This window comes from Meleagris gallopavo, chromosome 10 (assembly GCF_000146605.3).
Source record: "Meleagris gallopavo isolate NT-WF06-2002-E0010 breed Aviagen turkey brand Nicholas breeding stock chromosome 10, Turkey_5.1, whole genome shotgun sequence".
Classification (NCBI taxonomy): domain Eukaryota; kingdom Metazoa; phylum Chordata; class Aves; order Galliformes; family Phasianidae; genus Meleagris; species Meleagris gallopavo.
Window position 1 is genome coordinate 18,950,857 of NC_015020.2, and position 21,486 is coordinate 18,972,342.

The following is a 21,486-nucleotide window of genomic DNA, read 5'->3' on the forward strand; positions in this document are numbered from 1 at the left end:
TATGCTGTTAACACAGCAGTGATATAATAGGAGTAGCTGCAATGAATCGGGTCTTGGTTAAGAGATTGGAATAGTAATTCTGGTATAATTGCAAAATGCAACTTTGTGAGGAGGAGTGCCACGTCACAGTCCATCAAAATCATGATTTAAATGGCTCTTGTTCTATGTTAGTCTCCTACTGACTTTGCAACTTCATGATGTTTCAAGCTGTGAGGAAAAAGCTTGGAAAGAAAAGGAGATGAGCCCTGCTCTGCTTTCTCCCCATCAATTTGCTGATTCCTGTGTTAATGCTGCAATAGGAATATCCAAAAATGTTCTATTTGTCAGCAAGAGGGTTTAATTCCTGCACTTTCTTCTTTTCTGTCTGCCATCTTCCACTCAAACAAATCAGACTGATCTCTTAAGTGACTTGAGATTGCTCTGATGGTTTCTGCTCTGTGCACAGTCATGGGTGTCCTCTATGCATGTGGTGATAAGACAACCTTCAGTCATCCAGCCCCAGTGCAACTTGAAGCTGTGAGTTACACAAAAGAGCTGTGGCATATACAAATGTCTCTTTCTTGTCCCCGTGGAAGTGTTGTTGGTTTGGCCTTGGCTGTGTGCTGAAGAGTTTGGGTTGTGTTGAGAAGTGAGGGAGCTCGACTGGTGGTTGTCCATCCTGTACCAGAAACCAATTAACCTACGCACAGTGCTGAGTTGCTGATGGATTCTGTGCCTAGCAACAAGAACGTGCCTTCTGTAATTATACTCAATAACCCTGGTGGTGCCTTCCAGCTTGGGATATTCTGTGATTTGAATCTCTAGACAATCATGACTTTAATAAGCAAAACTTCTTTTGCCCTGCTCAATATGTGACAAGGCTCATGAATACATTCGGTCTGAGTAGAGCAATGGTTTTGTTGGCTCTGTGAGTTTGTTTCAAACAAGTGATGTTGGATTTGGTTCTGTTGTATTTGAAGGTGCCTCATCACCGGACATGGAGTCCAGCTATGGGGGAGGCTTGCTGGATATGGTGAAAGGAGGAGCAGGGAGGCTCTTCAGCAATCTGAAGGATAACCTAAAGGATACTCTGAAAGATACGTCTTCGAAGGTCATGCAATCTGTTGCCAGGTATGGTACAGTTGAGGCAGGCAAATGCAGGTAATATCATTAGCTGCAGGGTGCTGGTCGGAGCTGCCATCTTAGCTGGCACAACAGCTGACCTAACGAAGGTGGAGGGGAAAATCACAAATCACTTCTGTAATTCTGTCTCGCAATTGGGTATTTGGCCTCGAGGAAGCAGGAGACCAAAGTAAGTATCTAAGCTTCGTAATGAATGAGGATCAACATCCAGAAACCTGGAAAAGGCCTTCCCAATGGCAGTGGGGCATTTGGTCTCTTCCTTCATTAACACCTATGGGGTCCTTCTGCTCAGCCTCTGCTTGAGTCGTTTGTCATTGAAAGTACAGGACTCTTTACGCTGATGTAACTGTTCCATTTGCTAAAGCCACTTCTTGAGCTGAAGAAAGGGCTGAGGTGACTTTGCTTTGGTCAGTTCTGCTGGCAATGGTTCCTGTGCTTTGTGCTCCATCGTCCTCTGAGGAATGTGGGGCTACAGTAAATTAAAGACATGTAATGGATGCAACTCCTCAGAGACCTTGATAGACAAAGTGTTAAATTGCTAGAGATTTCTTCTAAGAACTGGCACTGAAAATTAATGACAAAAGGGAAAAGGGACTTTACTGGGGGTCCACTTAAAAGGAAGGCTGGGTCACCGTCTACAGTAAGCTATCTATAGCTTCTGCTTAAAACACAAAGATGAAGTACAAATCATCAGTTCTAAGATCATTCTCTCCTGTAAAAGCACTGTCTTCTGTAAATATGGGTGTTACATCTGTCTCCTTCTTTGTCTCCTTTCAGTTACACCAAGGGAGAGCTAGATATTTCATACATTACCTCGAGAATCATAGGTAAGTGCTGCTTACCAGATATATAAAGCTTGTAATGTCTCAGGGCTCAGAGGTTCATAAGCATGAAATGGTACACGCTCAGTTTAGCTTGTTCTTAACATTTCTAGTGATGTCTTTTCCGGCTGAAGGCGTTGAGCTGGGATTCAGGAACCACATTGAAGATGTCCGGACATTTCTGGATTCCAGACACCCTGACCACTACACAGTCTTCAATTTGTCACCCAAGTACTATCGCAGTGCCAAGTTTCACAACAGGGTGAGTATCTTCCAAGGGATTAACAGGAGTGGGGGGAAACTGAAAGGTGGCAAAAGATCCTGCTCCTGTCTCTCCTGTGTGTGGCAGAATGTAATAAGATGGAAAAGGAATTATAGGTTTTTTAAAGCTGCTGTGGTCATTTTTGGGTTTTAGCTGATACCCAGGGCTTCAGGGACTAAGGAGATGGAAAGTTCAGGACTTAATGAGATGTGTTAGGAGTCTGTGAGAGTGGCATTGCACTGAGATGAGTCTGTGTGCTCTTGGCTTCTACACTGGTAGATCCCCATCCCTGCAGACATCGAAGATCAGGAGATGGGGCTCAAGCACCTGATGGAGTTGTGGATGTCCCTGTTCATTGCAAGGCCAGATGGTCTTTAAAGGAACCTTCCCACACAAAACGATTCTATGATTGCTGTCAGAAGCTGCAGCAAAGAAATAACCTTTAGTTTCTCATGCACTTACTCCTTCTGAAGCTCACCTTATTTAATACACAGACTCAAGTGTATGATGTGGGGTGTCTGAGCCCCAGTGGGTCGCTACTGAGACTCCTAACAAATAGCCAAGTGCTGGCAGTGCCTGGAGCAGATTATAGCCATGGGTTACCATGTGAGATCATCTGAGGGGGGATGAGGTGCTTTATAGGAATTTGAAGATGGCCTTGCAAGGTTTCTAACAAAAGTGCTTTGAAGTAAGTGATCCATAAAAGAAGGTACTTTGTTTTCATGTTGAAGAGTCCTCCACTTGTGTTTAGTCAAGCAGGAGGACTTAGCATGTAAAGCATGGGGCTGGGAACTGCATCTAAGATGCATTTTTGGCTTTTTCTATAGCATATTACATTTAAAAGATACACCTCCACTCTGTCCTTCTCCACTCACTTTCCTTCTCTAAATCCAGGATGTCATAAGGGAACAGTTCAGGGCTCTGGTTCATCAATGGCTTTTATAGGATATCTCTACAAAATAATGCTGCTGAAATGCAAGATTAGATCTCATCTTTCAGAAAGCTTCCTGTTTATTCCCTCTCCCACAAGGGGGTGATGATTTTCTTTTTTCTATCTTTCATTAACTCCAGCTGAAAAGGCAGCATCAGCTGCTGGACTGAACCCTCTGTTGGGATGAGCCCCATGCCTCGTGTTAGCTTGAGGTGTAGCTGAGTCCATCCTCAGCAATTGCTCTGATCACAGATATTCACTGACTTGAAGCAGATTTCTCAGCAATCAGTAAGCAGTCTGAAGCATATGGCTTCAAATATGAGGTCGTGAAGTAAATGAACAAGAGAGGCTAATTAAAAAGGGCTGTAAATCTTCAGTCTTGCTTGGGTTTGGTGCGTCAGTGTCAGTGAGGAGACAAATCTACTTTTGACAGCCCAGCATTAAAGAAACACCCGTTGGTATATTAGTCGACCTGGCCATTACTCCTCCATCCACTGTACTTCATCTCCCACCCTTCCTATGAGACTTGCCAGCTACTTCATATGTCACTCCTGAAGTCTGACTAAGAGCTTTGTATTGCTTTCACACACACAGAGGAAATGATGGATCTTTCAATAAGACATTCTACTTTCAGGTGATGAGCTAGGAAATACAGACTCCAAGTATCCCTCAGGAAGATGAAATGTGTACAACAAAATGCGTGAGATGAGATGAAACACAAAACAATTGTAAATATGAATTTGAACCTCATCTCTATTGGGGAACAAGATACTAACAGGCCACCAAGAAAGTGAAATCACGTGGAGAGTATCTTCTGTTTTGGAGCTCAAGTTTTGAGAGAGACAGTTGTTCTTTGAAATGAATGGCTTCTTAATTCCTATCTTCTTTAGAACTCCTGTGCTCTAAGACCAAAGCCATGGCACAGGAGGGAGATGACAGTAAATGCCCTGTGGGGCCATTGTCTGCCTCGAGGTGGGGCACAAAGTCCTGAGTGCCCAGCCCAGTGCAGAGGAGAGGGAATGCAAGCAATCAGAGCTCTAATCTGGTTGTGCTCTGCTCCCCTTGCTGCCCAGCAGGAGAGCTCACATCTGCTGGAGAGAACGTGAGCAGTTTGAGAACATATAACTCAAATCTAGCATTAAACAAAGCCACGCTTCGGAGTCCCTGCAGAGTCACGTTCCTGGCTGTTCCAGCCCCACTGCTGGAATAAAACAAGCACTAGCTGCATATTTCCAGAGCTCCAGTTGAGCTCCTGTTACTTTCTGCATGGTTGCCTTTCACAAGAATTGCTGAGGTTATATTTGAAATAAACGAAATGCTGCATAACGTGCTTTTAATTTCCTAATTGCCAACCAGCAGACAGATGTGTAATTATAGACAAAGTAAATAAATAATTGTGGACTGTTGGGAAATGTGTATTATTTACTTGATAAGTGATAATGGCTTTTCCAGATGCCTGACAGTGTTGTCATGAGGCCTATTCAGAGAACTGGCAGTGAAAGATCACTGGTCATATTAATTCCAGCAGCCACTCGCAATGTCTGTCTGGTGTTTTGGTGCTCTGACTGCAAGCGGATCTCATGCTGCCAGAAGTGTTGCAGAAGTTCTTGGGATCGGGAGGAGAATTTGGCCTGATAACACAAAATAGTTGTTGGGCACCTATATCTCCATTATGTTATTGGTATTTTGGGTCTGTTGAAGAGTGGAAGAAATGTTTGTGATCACCTCGTAGTTCTTGCAGACAATTTGCTTCCTGCCCCCTGGTTCTCTTCAAGCGGAATCCAAACGTCAGCTGAGAGAGAAAAGCAATCCTTTGTCTTAAATGCTTTTTTCTCCTTTAAATTTCTTCTAGCCAGAAATGATGTTCAGTAAAGACATTTCAATTAAAACCAGATGAAGCAGGGATGTCTGCAGTAGGCTATTTGATGTTCTGTTTGAGACTGCAGAGACTGTTCTTGAAATGTGTCATGACTCAGAGCTGATATATTGATGAATGGTAACCAGACATGCTTCAGAGTTTGTGGGTTTTCAGCTCCAAGAAGTCATTCATTTTTCTGCTCATATCATTAACTGTGCTTACACAGAGACCATATTTATTTATTTATTTATGTATTTATTTAAGACAGAAGTTTCCTTTTGATCAATCTAATTTCTGTCAAACAGGGCTTGAAAGTTCTATTGCACTGACAGCAACAGATGCTCAGTATCCTTCACAAATCGGGGCTGTAGTTTCTGGGAATGACTTTTTTGAAGGCTTTTTACCGGGCTCAGTGTGCAGCTGTGAGTCTAGAGTGCCATGGAAGGCCACTCAAGATAATCTGGCTTGGAATGTAATTGTTAACAAAGTATTGCCAATGGCAATCCATCAGTACCGGGCTATTTAACTGAGAATTCCTTTTTGTTTGTCCCTTTGTAGTTCACTAAAGTCAGAGATCAGAATTAGGCACGAGAAGTGATGGAGTAGGTCTCATGTCCATAACTCTAGGTTGCTGAATTTAGTGCGTTTTATTGGCAGGAAGCATTTGAAAAAGCATGCACTGCTTAATACTCTCATGAAGCTGGCTGTGCTCATGGTGCAATTCCTGCAGGTATCTGAATGTAGCTGGCCGGTACGACAGGCGCCCAGTCTGCACAATCTCTTTGCTGTCTGCAAGAACATGCACAACTGGCTACAGCAGAACCCCAAAAACGTGTGTGTCATCCACTGTATGGTAAGTACAGCAGAAAGGAACCACATTTTCAGACCTGTGAGTTGTAAGTCACATTGCATGTTGCAAATGTTGTGTCTGTGGGCAAGGATGGCAACAATTTCTAAAAAAAAGTGTGATAAAACCAATTCCTATAGAAAGGGAAGCAAATGCATAGAGGGGAGTTCTGTTTAACTCTAAACCTGACGTAGTTAGTCTCCTGCAGTGACTGTCCAGTTACTTTCTGCCTTGCATTGTGCACCATAGCCCATGGGCTGCTGACTCCCCAGTAAAGATATTTCAAGGTGGGAACACAGGCCTGATGTATGAGGGTGGTGTCATTCTGTATGACTAGCTTTAATTTACCCCCGAACAACCTTTGATGTTGACTGTAATGCCCAAGAGGACACTTCTGTTCTGTTCCTGGAGCCTAAATTAAATCCAGGAGGCTGTCAGCCCTCATCAGGGTTAACTTGGAAGGAACTGAGGAAATGAGTGCTCCCAAACTGTGCAAACCTTACGTCTGGGTCTGGCAGTTCCTGCCTCATGTAGTGGAGCTGTGGCTGCAGGACATGAGTTGGGTTCAGACAGACTGAGATGCACTTGATGGCTCCAATCTTGGAAATTTAGCTCTAGAGTCAAACATCTTTACTGGCCTTTGGGTAATGAATGTCAGGATAATGCTATGAAGGGCAGTGAGTCCTTTTGAACATTTTCTGAGAGTCTGGAGAAGCCCACTCAGTTTGTATGAACCTGAGAGATCCTTTCAGAGGCAGTTGGCTAAACTTGCGAAGGCAAGCAGCCTGTTAACCTCAGATAGATGCTGGGTCTGGGTCACCTCTGCATGGCAAATCCTGTGGGACAGCTGGAGGCAAAACATACCGGGCATGGGAGCAAGTCTGAGCCATCCTCAGCTTTGGCTGCTTGTGAATCTCATCTTTGATCCAGGCCACTGCAGCTCACTGAAGCCTCAGGCTGGAAATTCACTGTAGTGCGGTCTCATTACCAGACTTTACAGAGAAATTATTTGGGGTGACTTAAGGGAGAGTAGAGAGTGTTTGGGTGGAATTAGAAGGCTGACTCTGATGCTTATACATTTCTTCCCTCGCCCTGCTCTCCCTACCAGGATGGCCGTGCAGCCTCAGCAGTTCTGGTCAGCGCGATGTTCTGTTTCTGTCACCTCTTCTCTAATCCAGGCCCTGCTATGCAGCTGCTGAACACAAAGAGACCTGGAATTGTACTGTGGCCATCTCACAGGAGGTAGAGTACATTGGCTAAATGCTACGTGTGTGTTTTGGCAATGCGTTCCCAGCTCCTAGACTGAGACATGCATTCCATTTTGGCTTTATTCTCCAGAAATAGGGGGTAAGGTAGGAATTGGGCAGTGCAGCAGGTTGTCCAGAACAGTTGTGGGATCTCTGACTTCTGAGATCCTTGGCTGGGGATCACCGTGAGCAGCATAATCCAGCTCTGAGGCTGGATGCAATGCTGAAGTTGGTCCTGTGCTGGGCAGAGAGCTGGACAAGATGACCTTCAGAAATTTCTTCCAACCTGAGATACTGTATTATTTCACAGAATAATGCATGTGAGCTAAAGGATGCATATGATGCATGCCCCATCCTGTCCACCCAGTCCCAAAGGTGCCAGCAGGAGGCAACGGAGTTAAAATGCAGGACTCCTATTGCAGCATCAGCAGTGCTCGTGCATTAGCCATGCTACTTAGCTTTGGCAGGTCGTAACTGATGTTTATGGCCACTTCCATTTCACCCACATTGTAATAGTAATGGAGGAATAAAAACAAATCTTACAATAGTTTTGTGCTCTGGCTCAGGAAAGCTGACAAGTCTGTAGTTAATAGGGCTTTGGTGAACCCCCCTCCCAATACCAGCTTCATCCTTATAGTGTTTACACTGTAAAAATGTCTTGTTTATAGTTGTCATGAAGCAGAGGCAACACTGCCTGTCAGAGAAAACAGAAGATGTAGTGTTATGTGTGGAGAAATAATGACCCATGACTAAGTACTTCATATGGCATGTGCACGTAAAATAAAATGAAAACTGATCACCTGGGATGAAGGTTTCAGTGATGGCTTTCTCTATCTGCAGATACATAGGATACATTTGCGATCTAATAGCAGACAAGCCGGTCATTCCTCACTGCAAGCCTCTTACTATCAAGTCAGTCACCCTCAGCCCAGTCCCCTGTTTCAACAAGCAAAGAAATGGGTGCCGGCCCTTCTGCGACATCCTCAGTGGAGAGACCAGAATCCTGACCACATCTCAAGAGTATGAGAGAATGAAGTGAGTTGCTGTGCTCTCCTACCATCCTTAGGATGCTTTGCTGTAAGGTGTCCAGTATCTGTGCTGTGGTCATTGCCAGACTGTCTGATAAATCATGGGGTGCGGATATTAATTGAAGGTTGGTGCCTAGTATTGAATTAAACTGCCGTGGTCAGTTTGAAGGTTTCTCAGTTGGGTACCCTCACTGAGATGGTTTGGTGCTACGCTAGTTTCTCCTGTGAAGTGTTTCTGTTTCAAATCAACCTCACACTGAGCAGAATGATTCTGTTGGCTCAACCTGAGCGAGATGGTAATTTTGATGTTGATGTTGGGGTTGGGTGGTAATGGCGTTGTAGAAGGGAACTTAACTGTAGATTTTCTTCTTGTCCCCTTGAAGAGAATATCGTGTGCAAGAAGGGAAAGTTCTAATTCCACTGGGAGCCACTGTCCATGGAGATGTTGTTGTTTCCGTCTACCATATGAGGTCAACCATAGGGGGACGCCTTCAAGCAAAAGTAGGAGTTTGTTTAATTTCTCTTGCATGATAGAGGCAATGTAGCTAACAAAGAGGGGCCCGAATATTGGGTCTAAGAATGCAGATGGCACTCATGATATAGAAGGCTTCCTTACCTGAGTATAGACTTAGCATAAATTTGAGCGGTGCCAAGTGAAAACAAAGCATTTGAGGAAGTCCTTGATGCTTCCTGTGTCTCTTTACAGTGCATATCGATAGGGTGTAGGATCCTTCCAGGTGATGCAGAAGATAGAAACCAACCCATCAGTAACTGATTCAGGCAAAACACCACCAAAACCTCTGTCTATGCCCTCTAAGAAAATGGGAGAATATTTTTTCTTTATCTCCAGTGATCATGACTGACTGAGCTATCCCTCCTGGATGGCGTCAGAGTTGCTTGTTCTAGAACAGCCTTCAACTTTTTGAATGTTATGGATAACAGGCAAAAATTGCAAAGCAACTGATGAATGTTTCTCTTCTTAGCTCATCACTGGTGCTGTTTGCTGTATAGGCAGTGCTTTACTGAAGTTCCTACTGTGAATGAAATGGTCTTGTATGTTCCTGGGCTACCTGTTGCTCCACTGTATTCAGTGGAAATAGACATCAGTTTCATTTAAGTGCAAGAATAGACCAAGTAGGTCCTGGAAATGAGGGCATGTTCCCAAACACTGTGAAGACACTCCCCTGCCAGGGCAGCAGCAAAATTAAAGGCAGGTGGAAATACTGGAGTTTTAGAAGGGAAAGTTCTATTTTCTATAGAACAAACAGAATGAATTAGCTTATACAGCAGTTATTAATCTATATAGTAACTGATAGTAGGATAGACTTAACCATCTGCATGTGCAATATAAACAAATATTTGAATTTCATGAGTTTAAGCACTTGTTCATTAAGGTGCTCTGTTTTTCAGATGACCAACACACAAATATTCCAAATTCAATTTCATACTGGATTTATAGCCCTGGGAACAACCACATTAAAATTCACCAAGTGAGTATTTTAAGCTGAACATTAATCAAACCTGGAGCATAAAAGCCTTAAAAAGGCTAAAGGAGAATATTCACAGATGAAAGTCTGTGTGCGTGCATATATATTAAAAGATGATATAGATTTGTAGAAACATCTGTTCCTTTTGAACTGACCGGCTTCTCTCCGTTTAGACCTGAACTGGATGCCTGTGACTCTCCAGACAAATATCCCCAGCTTTTCCATGTCATACTGGAGATAGAAATACAATCTACTGATAGACAAACAGAGTTAACTCCTCCATGGGAGAACTTCACAACAAAAGACATCAATCCAACCATTCTCTTCTCCTCTCATCAGGAGCATCAGGACACTCTTGCTTTGGCAGGTGGGAGCTGCACAGGTTTACTCACTTGATTTGCACACTTACATGGCTGTGGGGTTCCGTTTTACTTTATTTTATTTGTTTGTTTGTTTATTTTGGTGCTCTGTGCTGCAGGTAAAGGTCCCACTGATTCACCCCAGGATAACATCAGGAATGTTGGACAGAGTGCATTCTTCTCATCTCTCAGCTGGCAAGGTACGCAGCGTAGCCTTTAAGACAGGTTGCTTAGAATGAGATAAACAACTTGTTTCTCTCTCCCCCCTCCCTGGAGCATGGAGGTTTGCTGAGGGATCTGATTGTAGCATGCTTTGTGCATTAGATCACTGTGCTGCTGGTCACACCCTTATGTTGCAATTGAGTGGAAATTAATTTCCTACAACATTCTCTTCAGAAATTGCCTTCTTGTGCTGTACGTGACCGATTATTGACATAGCTCCAGTAGAAATCTTCACCCTAGGCATCCTTGGCGTTGAAACGGCATAAAGCTGCTTTTTGCTAATATTGTACTTGGGAGAACATAGCACTGAGAGCGAGCTGGGTGCCTGTCCATAGCATGGGGACATCGCACTGGGGATGTGCAGGCAGGAACTGGGCACAGGAGGTCCTGTGGGCAATGCCAGGAAGGTGATTTGTGTCACTACTATTTGTAATGAGTAATGAGCCCAGGCTCTGGGCCATGCTGGAGATAGGCTGAGTGCTTGGTCCTGACCCAGAAACCTGTGCAGCTCTGCTCTGTGCGGGTGGCACTCACTGCTCTTTGGGCTTGAAGAGAGCCAATTAGCCCCCTGTGTTCCTGATCAATAACACTGACCGCTTAGCACACAGCCCAGAAAAAACTTCAATTTAAATCTTTACCACGGTAGCGTTTTGAAAGGTTCTGTTCTGGATAGCTTCTTGTTCTGCATTTTAGCTGCTTTCTATGGGAGTCTGGTGATGAAACTAACAGCTACCTAATTTTATTTTAGATCAGAAATCTGACAAAAGTAGCTCTCACCCCACCTCAGAGGACCGAGCAGCATTGGTGCATGAGGAAAGCGAACAGTCAGATGATGAACTCTTGTCCCTTTCCAGTCAACACAGCAATGCCAGCGGCGACAAACCCCACGGGACGCCAAAACATGGCAAAAAGCAGCAAGAGCCGCCGGCACCGCCTCCGCCTGAGGACGTGGACCTGCTGGGGCTGGATGGCAGCCCCATGAGCAAAACCTTTCCCTCGCAGCCGGCGGCTGCACCCTCTAACTCGGACTTGCTGAGCGATCTGTTTGGGGTTGGCGGGCCGGGATCCCAGGGGCAGAGCGCACAGCCTGCTGCCGACGAGGTCTTTCACATGGCGGGGCCCGGATCGGTGCAGTCCACCCCTCGGCATTCCGCGGCCTCGGCGTCCCCGTCCCCATCCCCGAGGGTGGGAGAAGGTAACGCCGGCTCTGCGGGGGTGCTGCTTTCCTCTCTGGGTATGCTTTTCGTGGGAACAGTGAGGGACTGAGGGGCCCCGAGAGGCCGTCCAGTTCCTCTGCTCTGAGGCTGGAGTCACCAACACAAGCAGATTGGCCAGTTTGTTTCTTTAAGTCTCTGGGGAGCTCACCCAGATGCTCGGCTGGCTTCTTACATTATAGGCACTGGAAGTCACCCTTCTTCCAGTGCATCCAGTAATGTATGTGAGGAGAATACATGCTAATTAACAATTAAGAAAACCTAGCCACTGGGTCCTGGTTAGACCTGCAGTGGTTTAGATTGGATTTCTCTTTTTAACAGTAGGGGTTTGGAGCTAGGATGGTGGTCTTGGGCTGTGAAATACAGTGGCACGCTTTGCTGTTTCTGATCGTTCAGCAGACATGATAAGCCATATAAGAAGATTTTTTAAATTATTACTATTTTTTTATTGCTCCAATGAATGAAATCAGGTTGGTAGAAGGAATGGTTGAATGGATTATTAGGGAGAGGGATCTTTTGGAGGACTAAGTAAACGGAGAAGGGCAAGTAGATACCATGTGTAATCGAACAGGTGAGGGTCTCTGGAATAGGTGACTGGTTTTGCCAAGGGCAAAATAAGAACACTGAGCTCAATCCAATGTCTGTATGGTCTTCCTCCGTTTGGTTTGGCCTAATCCTTTAAGTTACAGCTTAAGAGCTGACATGTCAACATGTACATGATTCACAGAGCACAGTATGCTCGCTTAACTTTTTCTTAGCAACTAATAATTTAAAGTGTTTGCAATGCCTGCCAGCTTCCTTATACAAAAATATTGGGATTGCTTTTCATTTTGTTAAGGAGGGCACTGGTTGGAGCAGTGCTGTGGCTGAGATTGGTGGCACCTACCGCAGGATGGCCTTGTGGCACAGTCACTGTACAAGTTGGTGATTTAGAGTTCTCAAAAATGTCTTCCAGCATCTGCCTTTGATCCATTTGGAAGCAGCCCTAAGCAAGGTGGTCCAGACCTCCTGGGTTCCTTTCTCAGTTCATCAAATGTCCCCGGTGATCCTTTCCTTCAGGCAACAAGAAGTCCTTCACCAACTGTGCACAGCGATCCCTTCCACATGGGTAAGAAAGCGAGGCTCTTCCAGTGAATTTGAGCAAACACAAAATGCTGCTTTTACATCTGATGGAGCCGTTAAGTGCAAAGTGGTGCTTACCATGGAATGACTCTAAACCACACAGACCCCACTAAACAGGAAAGAGCTTTTTGTCTCTAGACTTAAAGTATGTTCATCAGTTGAAGTGTGGTACGATGAGACTTGTTTTGCTCAAGTCGTATACTTAATTAATAAGCTGTTTGTATACATGAGGAAAGAGACCATGAAGAATGTCTGCCCGCATATTCCTGTGGTTATGAGGTCTACTTTGAACAAACTGCCATTAATTGAGCTAAATAGAGCACAGCATATTATGCCCGCTAAAGAAAACACCCATCTTTTAGTGATTTTGGTTAGAGGTATCTGATTTCTTTAGATCTGATATTAATTCTGGCCACATTCAGTTAAATCTGACTCTTTTAGTCTCTCCCTTTGTTTAAACAAAATGTCCCTTAGTTGTCCCTTTCTCTCCCTGTGCCAAAATGCAATATCATAACCTTCTATAAAACACATTCAGATACTAATTCCTTTGCGTCTCACTGTCTAACACACATCCCTTGGGTGGCACGGTCTCCCTGGAAAGTCAGAGTGACATAGGAGGGAACTGGTCTGCTGCTGGAACTGCTTACATTCTTGCTTTGCCAGACTCAGGCACTGGGTATTACTTCTGTGAATAAGACCTTTGGGTCACACTTGGAGCTGGCTGCACTAATGAAAGAAATTTAAATGATATCCCAGCATGATGAGGTATTAAGTGACACTGCTAATGCTGTGTATAATGAAAAGCTGGCAGGGTGAACTGGATAGATGTACAGACTTTGTTTGATAGGGCTAAAGCAAAGACTTCTTTATTGTCTCTATATGTGGAGGCTGTTTTGCTGTGTCTGTGTTTTCCATCCTTGCCCTTTGCATATAGAACATTTCCTTGGGTTGAGATGCATTCAGAAACACAAAACCCCACATTATTCTGGTGATAAGGTTTTATAAATATGTATATAAAGCCTCTGACCAAAGCTGCCATAAAACAAAGACTGTAAATCTATGTCCTGCCCTACTAACATCTGTACAGTATGAGATCAGAAATAAATGGAAAAATTTGTAATGCCCTTTGTAGGGCAGAAATTCATTTCTAATTAGAAAATGATAGATGGACACAGCCCTGTGCTATCAGTCCTCTCCTTGCCCCCTACCCTTTCCAGATGCTGGATTACCGGGGAGGTTTGCGTTGGCTATTAGGAGAAATGTCTTCTCTAGAGATCAGTGAGGCACTGGGGATGGATGGGAGGGTCACAATCCCTGGGGGTGTTCCAGAGCTGTGGGGATGTGGCACTGGGCAGTGGGCATAGAGGAGGTGGGCTGGGGTTGGGACTGGAGAACTTGGAGGGCTTTTCCAACCTGAATGATTCTATGATTATGTTGTCTTCGCTGTATTACTCTGAAATATTTATACATAGCCATTCTGCTTAGCTTCTAGCACACCAACAGTTTCCATACAGCCAGATGTTTCAGGTGGCTGGGACTGGCCCAGCAAACCAGGTATGTATTGAAAAGCTCAGAACACTTAATGAAAAAGCCTCAGTGAGCCCTAAGATCTGTTTCCTTCCTCAAAAGATCAGGGTCTGAGGTGGGACAGGTGCTAGGGGTGGTATGTGCTTGTGCTTCATCCCATTGAGGAGCCAAGAGAAGGACCTGAGAAATGCTCTATGTTCCTACAATACAGCTAAATTATAATACGATTCCTTCTGCTCTTGGGAGGGTATGTGTGTCCTACCAAAACTTGCTTCCCGAAGGCTTCCAGTTCTTAAAATACATCCATTTATCATAATTACTCTGCCGCTGCAGACAGTCTGGGGAATGTTCTTGTTGCTGAGCCTAATTGTGAGTGGGAGTGCAAGTAGTCTGGGCCAACGCTGAATTGAGACGGCTTAGGAGCCTGACAATAATACACTTAATTTTAACATCAGTCTTGTAACATTATGTAACTAAACCTTGGGTAAGAGCTGTGCTCAACTAAAATAAGAATAAAAATATAGCTATTTTTTCTTTTTTTTTCCCCTTCTTATCTTTAAGGTGGCCTAGGTATGGGAAGTAAGTCGGCTGCCACCAGTCCTACAGGATCCCTCCATAGCACTCCCACTCATCAGCCTAAACCCCAAACACTGGATCCATTTGCTGATCTGGGGACTCTTGGAGCAAGTTTAGCAGGTTTGCATCCCCTACAAAATAAAGAAGTAACCAGCTACCCCTGGTTTAGAGAGATAGGATGAACAACCTGATATGTGACAGAGCTCTATGGGCTCTCCCAACCTAGCTGCATGCCACTTTCAAGCATTCCCTCCTGCTTGATTCTCTGTAAATTTTCACAGATCTGTACTTTTACTGATCTTCCATTAAAAAAACCCAACAACTGTGCATGCCAGCACCAATTTGGACCTTGTAGGCTGTGTGGATTGCAAAGTGAAACCTCTGTCTCATCTGCATCAACTGTTTCTGGCTAAAGATGCTGCTGTGTTTAAGTCCAAGTGCAGAACGGTTGCTGCAGACCTTGGAGCTGTGCCTGGGAACAGGCTCTGGCTCTTGATAGCTGTGGGGGTCCTTAAGGAATTGTTTCATCCTTATAGATTTGGCCCACTTTCCTCCTTTGTGAGGAAACCTGTGGTTCCTCGCTAATCTGCCTCCAATTTGCTGTACTGTTGGAAGGTGGGATCTGAACCCATTTTCGTTTGCACCTGGCTATGAAGGACTGTTTGCTTGGCTCTCAGACGTGCGTTTTCTCCTTGTTCTATCTCAGAACTGTCAGCAAACCCTCAGCCCCAAAGCAGTCCTGACAAATGTCTTAAGTTTTCCTTAAAAGCCAGCATGTCAGCTCCTCTGACTGGTAAATAGATTTTTCTTCCCTTTGTCACTGCCCTCAGCTCTTTGCAAGCCGTTGTGGTTTTATCTGATGTTTGTTTTCTCCTTTGCGTCAGTACCAGCATGGTTCTGGAGTTAGGTTTCCAGTTCCCTCTGCTGGATCACTGGCTGCTCTGCAGGAGCAAAATAAAACGAGTGCCAAGACTCATGTCAGAGCCATGGATGTGCTTTTAAAGCATGGATTCTGCAGCACAGCTACGGAGTTCAAAAACAAACGATTTGGCATCCACAGGATATTTAACCACATTGTTGTTGTTCTTAACTAAATCAATAGCACTTGACCCACTTTCCGTGATATGTTTCAGAGCTCAAAGTTGAGTGTGGATATTAATCTCAAGTAATAAAACATTAATGCTGAATATCACCCACCACAAACTATGTCTGAGGGCCGTCCTCTGGAGTAAGAAGCTCTGAAACACATGACTGTGGGATAATACCACCTCAGCACAGCATAGTGAGGAACCATTTCAACATGCGCCGACTTGATAGTGCCACTGTAACACAGAAGCTCTGTAACAGAGTGGCAGAAGTTGGAAGTGTCCTCTGGATATTTCCCAATCCAACCCCACCTAAAGCAGGTTCCCTAGAGCAGGTTATGGCACATAGCTGTGGTTCCCAGCTAGCTGCACAATGCTTTTCCTGCTTTATCCCACCAAACTGCTGCTCCAGAGGCAGGTGCTTGCTTTTATGCAGCTTGCAGAGCAGAGGCAGGAAAGTTGAAGGGCTTTGCTTGATGTTGCAAAAGTAAGTTTGTGGCAAAGCTGAAAGTAGAAGCCAGCTCCTTGGAAGTTTTTGTTGAGATTCCCTGGCCAGAAGGCGAGTCATTGCTCTGTTTGCTAATGCACACCATTGCTCCTTTCCCCTCACTGTGCAGGTGGCCCTTCATTTGCCAGTAAACCAACCACGCCGACGGGTATGGGCGGAGGATTCCCCCCCTCACCCCAGAAGCCCTCTCCGCAGCCCATGGGCAGCAGCTGGCAGCAGGGAGCTGGCTATGGCTGGCAGCAGGCACAGCCCAAGGCCCAGCCAGGCATGCCCCATGCCTCACCCCAGAACAAGCCCAACTACAACGTGAGTTTCTCAGCAATGCCAGGAGCGCAAAATGAACGTGGAAAAGGACCAGCTAATGCTGGTAAGCATTTCAGAATTCAGCGTCTAAAAGGTTGGCTCTTTGTGATATTGCTTTAATGCACCGAAGCAGGTTGGAGGCTGGTGAGCAAGTCATGCTGATGGTGTTCAAAGTTCAACACTGGTTTCCTGTTCTAGACTCTGAAGCATGCTAATATCTAGGAAATCCTGGATTACAAATGGGATTTGATAATAATAATAATTCAAATGTAGCATTAACTTATACCTCTTTTGTGAGAGCCTGCATACTCATAATCAGTGGGAGATTGTTATAAGTGATGTGGGGAGTTGCTTGGGTAGGGAAGCAGTGTTAAATAAGTTTGTACTGTGAGAACAACTTGTTCTTGTTTTTTAAGATTCAAAACCAAAAGTGTCTGCAGATTTCGAAGATCTGTTATCTGGTCAAGGTTTTAATGCTCATAAGGACAAGAAGGGACCCAAAACAATAGCTGAGATGAGAAAAGAAGAAATGGCTAAGGAGATGGACCCTGAAAAACTGAAAGTAAGCAACACTCTTGTTTATGCTCTTACTGTCATTCTGGATGCTCTTGAACACTCCCTGAAAGGCAGAGGTGGGCAGTAAGTCACTGGCCTTCCTACGTGTGAGAGGCATCTGAGCAAATGGAAAGACCATCTAGTGCCAGAAAACTGTGCTCTGTTCTAGTACACATCCTCCACAGCACTGCAGGATCCCCTGCACCACATGGTATCTCTCGTGCTTGTTTTCCATAAAGTAGGTGTCTAAACTTGATGGCATCAGGCACTGCTCTGCTCCCCATTTGCATCCCAGGTAGGAATGAGCTAGCGTGACCTGAAAAACAAAGTCAGAGACTGCAGGTGTTGGAGAACACCTGGAAAAAATTCCACTAGGTCATCAAAATGAGAGATACCACTTGGGAAAAGAACAGTTTTCTAAAAATATATTAAAAAACAACAACATAACACCCTGTGTTCCAAGAAAGAGGCCAGATAAGAGAGCAGCAAACATCTCTTCCTGTCCTTCAACCAAACCCAGGCTTTGACCAAATGAGGGACTTAGCCCCCAAAATGAGATTGTCTTGGGGCAGAAAGTGAGAGCTTCCTGCTGTTTGCTCATGTAATGCATTTTCACACGTTTCCTGAAGATGTGAACATCCTTTGGAATGCAATTAGAACTCCAAGGATATATTTCTGTCCTAAACTGGAAAACAGCAGTGGCTTGCTCAGTGTTACTGTCATGGCTGCTGGGACGCCATGTCACTCCAGCTCTGGTGAGCAGGCACAGCTAATTGAACGAAACCTCTGTCTCATTAATCTTACCTACTTTGGAATTCTCACATCTCTCCTGAATAAATTGCTGAACTACAGATATGTCACAAAGGGAAGGAAATGCATTCTGTCCCACTCTGCGGGAGGAATAGTAAGCCACAAATCGTAACTGCGGCTGTGGGCTAAGATGGCCACCACTGAGGGGGACATCATCTAGGGAAGTAGGGTACCTACTGCTTTGTTTGGCTGCTGAATTACAAGTGGGAATTACAAAGGCTCATGGAGAGAACTGAGGCTTCTGATTTAAAGGTTAAAAAGTTTTATATTGAAGCTAAGCTTCTGTATGTGTCTTTTGTGGATGTCTAGAGCTAAGGCTTCTAAAGATATGCCTCCACAGCAGAGTTTCAGTCAGGATTATTTTTAGGTATGCAATTAAGCCTGCTGAAGATCCACGCAGTTAATCATTTCATTTATCTTTTGACTATTCCGTGTAATGGTTGTTCAAAGTGTTCTTAGGAGTGGCCCAACTCAGTATTTTTGGCAGTATTTTTGGCTGTGGCTGTCTTGGCTTTCAAGTGGTGATATAAAAATTAAAGACAAAGTACAGACTGACAAATATCTTTTATGAATATCTCCCAAAGGCTTTCTGAAGCTTGGAAAGAAATATGAGATGTTCCTTGGAGTCATTGCTATTCAAATACAGAAACCTTTTCCTCCTGGAATATCTAATGTAAAGCATAAATGGAGGTTCACGTTTTTCTCCTCAGATCCTGGAGTGGATTGAAGGAAAGGAGAGAAATATAAGAGCCCTGCTGTCCACAATGCATACTGTGCTATGGGCAGGGGAGACCAAGTGGAAACCTGTTAGCATGGCAGATCTTGTAACTCCAGAGCAAGTGAAGAAGGTCTACCGACGGGCAGTGCTTGTCGTTCATCCTGACAAGGTAAGGGCTTCCTAGTTCACACTGATCAGAAACTGTCACTGTTCTCAAAATTAAGGTTAATTATGAAGCGTTAAATGTGATTGCCCAATGTATTGGTACACAAACAAATGTGTAGAAGCGTTCCAGCCTTGGTTAAAGCTTTTAGTCCTCTTGGGGCTGCTTCTCTTTGCTCTGTCACTCTGTCAGCTCTAGGGAGCAGAAAGGCTGAAGAGCCAGAAAACTGTTAAGCTGTTTACAAGGTCAGCAACCCTCAACAGTGTTTTTTTTTCTCATCAAAGAATAAGTGAAAACCATTTGTGGAAAGTGAACGAGATGTGTTTGAGAATCTAGCTGCACAGAGGTCTTCTGCTGGTAGTCTCCTTAGATGTGATACCCCTGTTTCTGTTTTTGTTCCAGGCTACTGGGCAGCCATACGAACAATATGCAAAGATGATATTTATGGAGTTAAATGATGCCTGGTCAGAATTTGAAAGCCAAGGACAGAAACCCTTGTATTAGGTACTTTCTCAGTCTCCACTACAGACCTGTGCTAGTGCTTGTATAGTCTCTTGTCACAAATGTCACAGATCAACCAAACTCTGGCTGGAAATTCAGAAGTTTCAGAAAACAAAGAGCCTAATACTTATCATGAAGAACAAGAGAAAGGTTTCCTTACGCTTGTTTCAAGAATCCTGAGCTCAAAAGGAACTCTAGCCATCTGGCTTGTCATCTGAGAGCCACAGGGCTACAGTTCCTTGTACCTTTTTTTTCCCCTTTGGATTCCAGTGGGGTGAAAGAGAAGACATTCTGAGAAAAGGTGGGATTGTTCTGTCTCTGACACAGTGTAGCCGGTGAATTTCCTACTTTTTTTTGTGTGTGTGAAATGTGATATGGCAACACTTCACTTGAGTTCTGTAACTGGTGGTGAAGCCCAGACTTTGATGTATTTTCTTCCTAGGTTTGGATCAAACTTCATCAAATTTAAGTGCTCAGATGTGGTTTAGGCACACTTCTAACAGTCACCATTTGCTGCTTAGTTGCTCATAAAGCATAGTATGCCTGAGTAGAGATAAAGCTGAAGCCTGGGTAGATCAGTGTGGCAGCTTACTGCTGCTTTATGCATTAATACTGTAGTTCACCTCACAGTCCAGCAGTGAAATGTGTGGAAAAAATTCCTCAGCATCATGGAGTAAGTGTCTTTAAAGCAAACAGCAAGTAATTGATGTTAAACAGCACCTTGATGGTTTGTTAAACAGCAGTTCTGGGGAAATAGTGATCTGGGGGGGAAGAGTGGTTCTACCTTAGTACAAGGGAAGAATGAGCATGTGCTACATTTCCCATGAAGTTCTCATCAGTAGTTTGAATCCATCAAACAACAGACAATACCAATAAGCTAAAACTCTACTGCAAATTTTTAGAAACTTCCTAGTCTATAGGTAACAGCTCTCCTCCTGAGGATTCAGAAGACTTTTTCCAGCCCACCTGCATCACCTCTATGCCTTTATCAGCTCCAGAGCACTTGGCAAAGGCTCCTGGCAAAATGCAACCCATTGCAACTTCTCTTTTCAGACCACGGTGTACAAGCTGTCATGCAGACATCTGTGGGCCAGGTCTGATTTTTGAGGTAAATTGCGCAGATTAATTATCTTAGAAGTTTATTATGGACCAAAGCAATAATATCGTAATGAAATATCTTTGATGCTGAAGCATCTTTCCTAGTTCAAAACAAGTTATGATCTTCACCCCAAATCTGACTTTCTCCTTTTGTAGAATCACTGAAGCTAGCAGTTTGTTTACCAACAATTGTATTTGAGCTTTGGAAGGCAGATGCATTGAGAGGATAAGCAGCAAATTATTTGTATTTGCTGCTTGAGGAATAGGTTGCCATCTGATGCGAGTCATTAAAGCTGGTGGTTTTTAAAGACAATCCACTTGTTGTTGCACTTAAATTTTCAAGTGGCAAAACTTTTACTGCAAAGACAGAGTGTCAAAGTACATTGCTTTCTGTATAAAAGTCATCCTTTTGTTGTATTGGTCCATTATTTACTACCATTACTTGAAAATGTGAAACCAACACATAGGTCTCCTTTTATATAAAAGACCTTAAGATAATAGTAACAAACTGGATGTTATTTATTAATGTTTTGATCCAGTATGTGCTTGTCTTATTTAAAGAGATAACTGGAATGTGAATCATGTTCCTGTGATTTGTTGGTTTATTGTTTCTCATTCACATTTGTAGATATTGTGACCTATGCCTATATAATAAAAAGGATCTCATTACTATAATGTACTTTTTTTTTTTAATAATGAAAACTATGTTAGCTTTGTATCAGGTTTGTCATGGCAAACAACTCTGGATACTCATACGTTCACAAAATGCAAACCCATCATTAAACTTTATCTACCCAAAGAAACCCTATCCCACTTAAACTTTGATTACTTCATCCCTAATGTTTTTATGGGTGCATGAAAGTATTAGGACGTATGTATATCAAAATAGTTAACTAAAAAAAAAATTACTTGTCATATCTGGTAGTGACAGAGGTTATCAATGTTCAGGTTTACTGTTTGACTAAATTATTGTAATTTTTGTAAATACAGTATATACTCAATGAAATTGTGACTGGTCTAAAACATTTGTATATACATTAAAAAGCTGAAATGAACACTCACGTACGTTTTGTGCTTGTGAGAGGGGGGGAACTCTGCCTTCTTGCTTTCAGCACAGGTCAG

The 21,486-nt window shown here is 43.7% G+C and overlaps 1 protein-coding gene across 1 annotated transcript; it reads left to right on the forward strand.

Annotated features, from left to right (window-relative positions):
- Positions 1–922: 922 nt before the first annotated feature.
- On the forward strand, positions 923–21,425 carry DNAJC6 (DnaJ heat shock protein family (Hsp40) member C6). Its single transcript, XM_010716033.3, has 18 exons — positions 923–1,110; positions 1,900–1,949; positions 2,057–2,205; positions 5,725–5,847; positions 6,950–7,083; positions 7,929–8,123; positions 8,500–8,617; positions 9,527–9,606; positions 9,777–9,970; positions 10,082–10,162; positions 10,933–11,379; positions 12,354–12,506; positions 14,006–14,074; positions 14,609–14,743; positions 16,326–16,583; positions 16,936–17,081; positions 18,595–18,771; positions 19,168–21,425. Exons 1-18 carry the CDS (start codon positions 977–979, stop codon positions 19,267–19,269), a joined length of 2,745 nt encoding a protein of 914 aa, XP_010714335.1. The 5' UTR covers positions 923–976; the 3' UTR covers positions 19,270–21,425.
- The last annotated feature ends 61 nt before the right edge of the window (positions 21,426–21,486 follow it).